The sequence below is a fragment of the Otolemur garnettii genome, unplaced genomic scaffold (genome assembly GCF_000181295.1).
Source record: "Otolemur garnettii isolate 467f Iridium unplaced genomic scaffold, OtoGar3 scaffold00044, whole genome shotgun sequence".
NCBI classification, from domain to species: domain Eukaryota; kingdom Metazoa; phylum Chordata; class Mammalia; order Primates; family Galagidae; genus Otolemur; species Otolemur garnettii.
The window spans coordinates 10,019,478-10,028,496 of NW_003852439.1; the positions used below are offsets into that span (position 1 = coordinate 10,019,478).

At 51.3% G+C, this 9,019-nt stretch overlaps 2 protein-coding genes across 4 annotated transcripts in view; both read right to left on the reverse strand.

Annotated features, from left to right (window-relative positions):
* NLRC3 (NLR family CARD domain containing 3) overlaps positions 1-4,436 on the reverse strand; it is a 33,479-nt gene extending 29,043 nt beyond the window's left edge. Inside the window, exon 1 of the mRNA XM_003790830.3 lies at positions 4,242-4,436. The gene's annotated coding sequence lies outside the window, so the exon portion shown is untranslated. The remainder of the gene's footprint in view (positions 1-4,241) is intronic.
* Positions 4,437-6,689: 2,253 nt separating this feature from the next.
* Positions 6,690-9,019, reverse strand: part of SLX4 (SLX4 structure-specific endonuclease subunit) — a 23,904-nt gene continuing 21,574 nt past the window's right edge. For all 3 annotated transcript variants that reach the window (XM_023513849.1, XM_023513850.1, XM_023513848.1), the window contains 2 exons: positions 8,192-8,623; positions 6,690-7,801 (listed from right to left, as the gene is read on the reverse strand). In XM_023513849.1, coding sequence (XP_023369617.1) covers positions 7,462-7,801; positions 8,192-8,623 — 772 coding nt within the window. In that variant the 3' untranslated portion in view covers positions 6,690-7,461. The remainder of the gene's footprint in view (positions 7,802-8,191; positions 8,624-9,019) is intronic.

The window sequence follows — 9,019 nt, forward strand, 5'->3', positions numbered from 1 at the left end:
CCAGGAGTTGGAGGTTGCTGTGAGCGTGATGCCATGGCACTCTACCCAGGGGGACAGCTTGAGGCTCCGTCTCAAAAAAAAAAAAAAGAAAATGAAAAAGAAAACATATTAGGATATATCTGATATATATATATGTGTGTGTGTGTGTGTGTGTGTGTGTGTGTATAAGTATATGAAAAAGAAAAACAGACTGGGATATATCTGATATATATATATCCTAAGTACATTAAAAAACGCTTACAAAAAAAGAAAAAAACAGACAGCTCAATTAAAAACTGAGACAAAAAAATTTAACAGGTACATTGTAAAAAAGAATATCAGTCATCAGTGAAATGCAAATTAATTTGGAAATGTTTGGTTGTAAAAAAGGAACTATGCAATATTCTCTGTGAGCCAGCAGTTCCTCTCCTCTGTCCCAATAGAAATGAGTATTTATTTCTGTTGGGACTCAGGAATACAGATACCAAATGTTCCTAATAGCTTTATTCATAATGTCCAAAAAAGCAGAATTAACCAATATCCATCAACAATAGTATGGGAAATTTTTTTGATAATGTTCATTCAATTGAATCCCACATAGCAATGAAAAAGAATAAATTACTGACATGTTAACAATTTGGATGGCTCTTGCAGTCACAATGTTGAGTGAAAAAAGTTGACATAGAAGAGAATATGCTCTGTGATTACATTTGTAGGGAATTTAAAATAAGGTCAAACCAAGGCTGGGCATGGTGGCTCAGGCCTGTAATCCTAGCACTCTGGGAGGCTGAGGTGGGAGAATCACTTGAGTTCAGGTGTTTGAGACCAGCATGAGGAAGAGCGAGACCACATCTCTACAGAAAAAACAGAAGAATTAGTGGGATGTGGTGGCATACATTGTAGTCCCAACTACTTGGTAGGCTGAAGCAGGAGGGTCACTTGAGCCCAGAAGTTGAAGGTTGCAGTGAATTACAGTGATGCCACCACATTCTAGTCTTGGCAAGAGAGCAAGTAATGCTCCAGACAATGCCCTGCAAGAACAGAGAAGCACAGAGCTGGGCCCCTCTTCTTCTTCTTTTTTTTTTTTGATACACAGTTTCACTTTGTCACCCCCAATAGAGTGCTATGACATGTTAGCTCACAGCAACCTCAAATTCTGGGGTTCAAGTGATCCTCTTGCCTCAGCCTCCCGGGTAGCTGGGACTACAGGTGCCCACAATGCCTGGCTATTTTTTAGAGATGGGATCTCACTGTGGCTCAGGCTGGTTTCAAACCTGTGAGCTCAGGCAATCCACCCACCTCAGCCTCCCAAGTACTTGAATTGCAGGTGTGAGCCACCATGCCCGGCCTGGGGCCCCTCTTCAGCATGACTCTCCTCCTTTAGCCACTGACCCAGCCCCAGCAGCAGCAGGGTGGACACACCTGGACTTCCATTAAGAGGAGGCTGTGTCCACCCCTGGACCACACCCTGACATCACCCAGTGTGAGAGCACAGCAGGGCCCCCAATGTCCTGGCCTTTGGCAATAACATGCCTCTCTTATAGGCTGGAACCTATCACAGACCTCTAAGCAGGCTGAGGTTTGGAGGCCACAGATGCCACCAGGGATAGTCAGATAACCCACCTGGTGCAAATGGCTACCAGGAGAGCAGCAGGGCCTCCTGCTAGCCCAGCTTAAAGAGGCTCCTAGGCCCCATGGGCAGAAACAAGGGACACCAGTCTCATCTTGCTTCATTTTGACTTACATATGTTTGGGTTTTTAGATTGTTTAGAAATTTTTTTTAATCGAGGTATAATGACCTACAGTAAAATGATATGTATACATAATCCTGTGTAACCACCACCCAGATCAACATATAGAAATTTCCAGCACCCTAGAAGGCACCTACATGCACCCACCTGCTTCAGAATCACTCCTAGAGGTAACCACTATTTAGACTTCCATCATTTAGGATTAGTTTGACCTGATTTTTTTTTTTTTTTTTTTTTGAGACAGGTTCTTGCTCTGTCACCGGGCTGGAGTACAGTGGCCTCATCATAGCTCACAGCAACAGGATCACAGTCCTGGGATCAGATGAGTGAGTCTCCTGCCTCAGCCTCCCAAGTAACTGGGACTACAGGCATAGCCCCACAGGTCTCTCAGGGCTGGGCTCAATGCTCCCTCTCAATCAGACACCCATCTTTCTTGCCTCAGTGACCTCAGTCCTTAGGGTTGCCAGACTTAGTAAATTAAAATGCAGGACACCAGGTCAGGCACAGTGGCTCATGCCTGTAATCCTAGCACTTTGGAAGGCCAAGGCAGTAGATTGCTTAACCTCATGAGTTTGAGACCTGAGCAAGAGCAAGATCCCATCTAAAAACTAACCAAGCCTTATGGAGGGCCCCTGTAGTCCCAGCTACTGGGGAGGCTGACGCAAGAGGGTCACTAGAGCCCAAGATTTGAGGTTGCTGTAAGCTATGACACAGCACTCTGCCAATGGTGACAAAGTAAGATTCTGTCTCAAAAATAAATAAATAAACGGGACACTAGGGAAATTTAAATTTCAGATAAATAACACATGATTTTAGTGTAAGCATATCCCATGTAATACTTCAGACATACTAAAAAAACAATTGTTGATCTGAAATTCAAATTTACGAGGTGTTCTACTGAGGCTCCACTCAGCTGAGATCCTCCCCCCAACAAAGCTCCCCAAGCTACTTTTCACCTTTGCACACTTTGCCCATCAAGGACAGAGAAAGAGGTGCAGGTGACCCTACCTCCTAGTGCCGCTACCTCCTAGGCCTGGCCTGGAGGCTGGTGGGGGCAGCCATGAATGCCACTGCCAGCAGCCCTGCAGGCAGCCTCAGACGCCTCTCTTGTAGGCTAGAACCTACCACAGACCTCTAAGCAGGCTGAGGTCTGGAGGCCAGAGATGCCACTAGGGACAGTCAGATAACCTGCCTGGTGCAAAGAGCTGCAGGGGCTCCTGCTAGCCCAGCTTAAAAAGCAGAAGACTGAGGATGTCAGCTTTGAGTTGTATGGGGGATCTGAAGGCCAGAGGTCACTCCACAGAGCTGTATAGCAGGTCGCGAAAGGTCAGATGGATGAGTGGGTGGCCAGTACTGCCTCCCTGAGCCTGGCATGTGTCACCAGGGCCCATTCCTGGAGTTTTGTATGTTGGGGATGTTGGATCCAAGACCCTCCTAGTATCCCTTTTCTCTGCCCACAGGGCCTAGGCACCTCACTCCTAGCCTGAACTTGCCCTGCTCACCTGCTACTTGGTGATTGAGGGGCCTTCCAATGCTGGATGCCCACATGGGCTGCCCATATCTCTGTCCAAGGCTCCTTGGATGCTCCTCTGTCCCAACTCCTTGTCCCTGCCCCACTCCCAGAGGCCTGGGAATTCAGTAACTGGTCCCTCTTGAGGTGGCACCAGCTATATCATTTGAGATCAAATACCTTTCCAAAGAAAAGCAGTGCCTGCACCTCAAGATACCATGCTCCTAGCTGTTCCAACCCCTGGAGTCCAAGTGGGAGGGCAGACCCAACCCTGAGATAGAGAGGAGGTACCCAGCCTCCAGCCTGGCAATGGCTGAGAGTGAGCCGTTGGCCTTGGGGGACACCTAGGGAGGGAGCACAGGGGCCCCAGGAACCTGGCCTCTAGGTAAGACCCTACAGCCAGGACCCTCACTGGCTCACTCAGCAGAGCCTGTTCCAAGAAGGCCTCCTGTGCTGCTGCTCTCTCAGGATGGTGAGACTCTCCCTATCAGGGCTGCCAGTGGGAGAGGCCCTGGAATGACCTCCTGATACCGGCGTGGCACCATGGGGCAGGCACCATGAGCTGGATCTGGAGCTGCCTGTACCACCTTGGCCTTTATACCCTTTGGAGTGAATCCTCTATTATTATCACCATTTCTAGATGGGGGACTGGAGTTAGAAGCAAAGCTGCCTGCCTCGGCCCTGTGCAGGGATGGTGCCCAAGACTACTGATTTCCCCTGGGCTGGGGGTCCACATCCCTACTGCCTGCTCACTGGCCCTTCCCATTGCTTCCCGCTTCTCCTGTCCATCATTGGTCCCTGGGAGAGCTGGGCTTTGTCCCCTGGGGCCTGTCTTGGGCTGTCCTTGGGGACATGGTTATGAACCAGTCCTGTCTCAACAGCTCCCAGCACCCAGGAGAACACTTCCCCAGAGTCTCTCAGTCCCCTCCCCAGAATAGCTCAGGCCTTAAAAATCACCATCCTCCCCTGCCCTGCACTCAAGTAGCATGGACTCAACTTACCTGGGCCTGGCTATTGCTCCAGGAACGCCCATCTCTAGCTCCTGCCAGGTGGTGGTAGGTGCCCTGAGAGACTCTGTGACAGGCCAGCTGGGCCCTGGGTCTGAGACCTAGGGGTCAGAGGTGCTTCCCATGCTGACTTCTTGGGAGTCAGGGAGGTAATGTAGGGGCAACACGGTGGCTGCCGCTGCAGGCCCCCCCAAGCCTACCAGTTGTCCCTGCAGCTCTGGTTCCTCGCCTCTTCCTGTGCCGGTCTCAACCTCAACCTTCCTTCCTGTCTGATTTCAAAAGCCAACAGCCTCGCAGACAAATCAATGGGCTGGGGCTGCCTCAGCACCACTCTCTGGCTTTGTCACCACCCCCGTAAGTCAAAGTGGGGGAGTGCCACTGGGAGGGTCTCTATTCTGAGACCTGATGCTTAGAATAAAGTGACATGGCATCAAAGCTGTTGACACATGACCCTCCACTCCGCCACAAAGGAAAGCAGACTCACCACTAGTAGGAGCAGCAGTAGTTGGGGAGTTCAGTGAGTGGCCTGATAGTCACGCAGATAGACTGCACCCTCCCACCCCTAGGCCAGGGGCTCCATTACCCCTGCAGCCCTCTCCTCCTCTTCTAATCCCTCTGGCTTCCTTCTCTCTGTCACCCAATAGGCACCTTCTGACCCATCTATACCCCACAATGTCTTCCTGTGAGTCAAAGGGTCCCAAAGGCAGGTCACCTGCACCCTGACAGGAAACAGCACCATGTGGACATTCATGGCAAGAGATCACCCCCTGGCCCCTGAAGCTAGACCTGAACAGGTAGTCTGCCCTGATAGAGGACATGAAGAGGAAGGACATGGCCCAGAGTAAGCCACATGTGAAATGTTATAATAAAGGAAAAGTACAGGACATCTTCCAGTGACAAGCCACTTAACATGGGTCCACTGAGGAAAGTAGGTGACAAAGTGAGAACCAAGTGATAGAGGAGTCTTGGGATCTGAATTTTCCTCACCAAACAAGTAAGAACCAGTGATGGTTGTAAAGCAGCATCGTGGGTTCAGAGGCATACAGCAGCTTGTGTATGCTTGTGTACGGGAGGTGGGAAAGCATATGTGATTGTCACTAGTTCATTCTCCTGGGCCTATGTGGGTGGGTGGTGGAAGGGAGGGCGCCAATGAGAAGGGCTCCAAATCCCTTCCTGCCTTCTCCCTCCCTCCCAATATATGCCTGGGAACCCTGGAATGTGTCAGGTGCTGGGAGGACACAATGGTGGTCCTCGAGAAGCCTGGCAAGGTTCCAGACAGAGTACTGAATCACTGGCTGCTGCTTTGGCTGTGGGGTGCAGCAAAGATGTTTGCAACCAGGCCACCCACAGGATGTTGGAAACCACAGGGGCCTGATGGGTATCTCTGTCACATGAAGAGGCTTGAAGCCACTTGCCCTGCCTCCTTTGACAGTTCACAGTGGCTGTATGCCCAGCACGCAGAGCATGAGAGGAAACAGCCTCCTCTGCAGGGACCTCAGGAACATCTCAGGCCCACCCCCTTCTCCCTACCTCACAGGAATGCCCACTTGCCCACACAGGGCTGGCCCACATTCTCTATGCTGCCGCCACCTCTGGGAGAACCAGGTGGGCTATTCCCCCAGCTCCTGGCCAGGGAATATCAAAGGGGTTATTCTCATCCTGGGGCTTTCTGTCTATCCAGAGCTGGGGTCAGTTGGACAGCAATGGTATTGGTCCTCCTTTCAATGACAGCGCAAGCTTCCCACCTGCAGGGGCAGGGCCTTTCTCTGTGGGCACCATTGCCTATGCCAGAGCTGGGCTGTGGTTCTCCTTTGATTGCCTTAAGTGGACGTACCCAGGCTGAGGCTAGGGCTAGGGTCATGGGAAGTAGGACAGGCCTGTATGTGCCTGTTTTTTTGATCTAGTTATGGCCAAAGAATGTTCAGTTGTCAGCTCTCCTGGTACTCCTTCCCCTCATGGTGAGGCAGGACAGAGCTGCTAAAGGACTCCCTCCCTGCCTTGTCCGTGAGAAGGCCCCTGTAGCCACAAGCCTCGACATAGGCACTGAGAGAAGGTGCACCTAAGGCCCAGCTCAGAGGAAGCTGTACCTGACATGATCCTTCAGGCCACCTGAGCCCAACTCCCAACCTCTACAAGCCTGGGTTAGGCCAGCATCTGTCTCCTGGTCTCTCCAACACAGGCCAGAGCAGCGCTTTGCAGGGGCTCTATGAATGTAGATGTATAGACACATGTATGGATGAACAAGTGAATGACTATCTATGAGAAATGAGGTGGCAGCAGGCCTGGGCTACTCTGAGATGAGGGATAGGCACAGGAAGGGCTTCCGCAGACACGGGCATGGAGCAGGATAGTATGGTTTCCAGCTCACAGCCTGCTTCCTTCCTGATTTTTTTGGAGTGTAGCATTTGAGTTTTTATAAAGCCTTTTTGTTTTTATTGCATATCATATAAAACTGGCTGCACCACACTTCAGACAAGGACAATCACAGGATGTGGACACTCAATTTTCCTTTTCTGGCCCTCACCTTCAGCCCACATGGCTCCTGAGGCTGAAGGCAGCACTAACAAGCATGAGCAGAACCCACTAACAAAACATGCTTGTCTGGGGGGGCTCCAGAGTTGTGCCTGGCCCTTGTGCACAGCCCAATTTGGAGACCGCTGGTGGCAAAGACAAATATCTCAACAGGACAGCTGCCCCTGGAATGTGGCAATTTATGGTGCCTATGGACTCCTGGTCTGCTGGTAGTTGCTGGGACTACCAGTAAGAGCTGAGAGGGAAGATAAGCCCAGACTGCTAGGCAGGAGGGGCCTGATGTCCATCTCAGGAACAGACTCATGGGGCAGTCATGCCCAAGACTAGTGGACAGAGTGGCAGATGTGGCACAATGAGGTCTTTTCCTGGCCTGGTGGAAGCCAACTACCCACTAAAACACTAGGGTTTTACTGAGTTAGAGACACGCCGTGGGCACTGAGAAAGGAAAGGGGCTGGGGACCCAACATCCAGTGGGTGATACTCTCCAAATACCACTCCAGAGAGTGGAGTCCAGAGGAAGGAGACTTGGGTCAGTGCTATTATTTTGACAGGTGAAGAGCTGACAGGATCCGAAGGCCCAGAAGTGCGTGGGGAGGCCTAACTGGCACGGGTGTCCCTGGTACTCCCTACAGGTGGCCAGTGGAGGCTACTGACAGCAGGGGTGGGATAGAGGAGGGCCCTGTCAATTCCGCTCCCCTTTCTTCTTGCCCACCGGATGCCTCCTCTTCCCCTGGAGCTTCTTGCGGGCTGCAGCAGTGGTGAAGGTAATGCAGTGGGCGTCCAGGAAGTCCAGCAGCTTGCCTGTGGCCATGCAGATGCCGTTCTGCTTCAGCTCAGCCTGCAGCTCCCCTAGCTCGAAGGGCTGGTATAGCAGCACTTTCCGGTACAAGGCAGGCCGGGAGCGGATGAAGCGTCTCACTGCCTCTTCTGTGTCTGCCGCCTGTGATGCACTGAGCCCCTCCTCGCGCTCCTCATCTTCACTTGCAGACTCAAAGGCTGCACCAAACTCACCAGAGGAAGAACTGAAAAGAGCCAGACAATGGCATTTTGTGACACTCTTTCTCTCTAGCCCTCTACTCCAAGACCAGGAGCCTCTTTGAAGGAAGGTATGTGTTTGTACAGCCTCACCCCCACCCCCTGTGGAGTCTGGCAGGTGGCACAGATGATCCCTTGGGGCAGTAGGACACACAGGACAGTTCTTTGTGGGCTACTCCAGCATGTTCCTGTCCTCAGCCAGAAAAGTCCAGGCATGGGGACAAGGAACCAGAAGGTCTGCTCAGGGTCAGAGAAACACACTTTAAACCTGCCAAAAGGTTTCCTATAGTTCAAACCCACAAGGCAACAGAGGTTTCTGAACATCAGCCATTAGGCCTTGCATATGCCAACTCTCTGATTTGCTTCTATCTGTTTACCTTTGTGAGCTAAAGGAGCTGTCACTGCCATCCACAGAGGTGGTCACAGATTCCTGGGAGGCTGGGAGCTGGATGTCACCACCAGGTTGTGGCAGAGACTCCGTGGCTGGTGACTTGGGCTGCTGCTTTCCACTGGGCTGCTGCTTTCTACATTGGGTACCCTTGGTCTTAGCAGGTTGCTTGGACCTTTGAGGTACGGGTCCCAGACTGGCCTCCCTTGAAGGCTTGTGGGTCTCCCTTGAAGGCTTGTGGGTCTCCCTTGAAGACTTGTGGGTCTCAAAGGTGTGTGTCTGTCTGGGAGGCACCTCCAGTGGCACTTGTGAGGACTGGATCTCATCCTCAGAATTGGACTCCAAGGTCTGGTGAGTATAGTGAAATATCTCCTTCAGTTTCAGAACCATCTGGCGTTTGGGCAGAGGGCGGACTCCAAACCTGAGCAAGAAAATAGGTGAAGTTCAGGACTCAATCACAAGGCCTGTCTACATACTCTATGCTATTTCCAAAATAGACTGCAAAGAGCAGTTACCAGCACATCTAGCAAAGTCTATGTAGGACTGAAACCTTAGGTGCCTGGCTTTTAGAAGCATCAGAGGTTAGTCTGTCCTACGCACCAACTTAAGCTTAATCTCAAGAATAAGTCCCTAGCTTACTAATGAGATACATTATGTAGGTTTATTTTTTTATTTTTTTATTTTTTTTGAGACAGAGTCTCCAGCTGTCCCCCTGGGTAGAGTGTCGTGGCATTACAGCTCACAGCAACCTCCAACTCCTGGGCTCAAGCGAGTCTCCTGCCTCTGCCTCCCAAGTAGCTGGGACCACAGGCGCCCG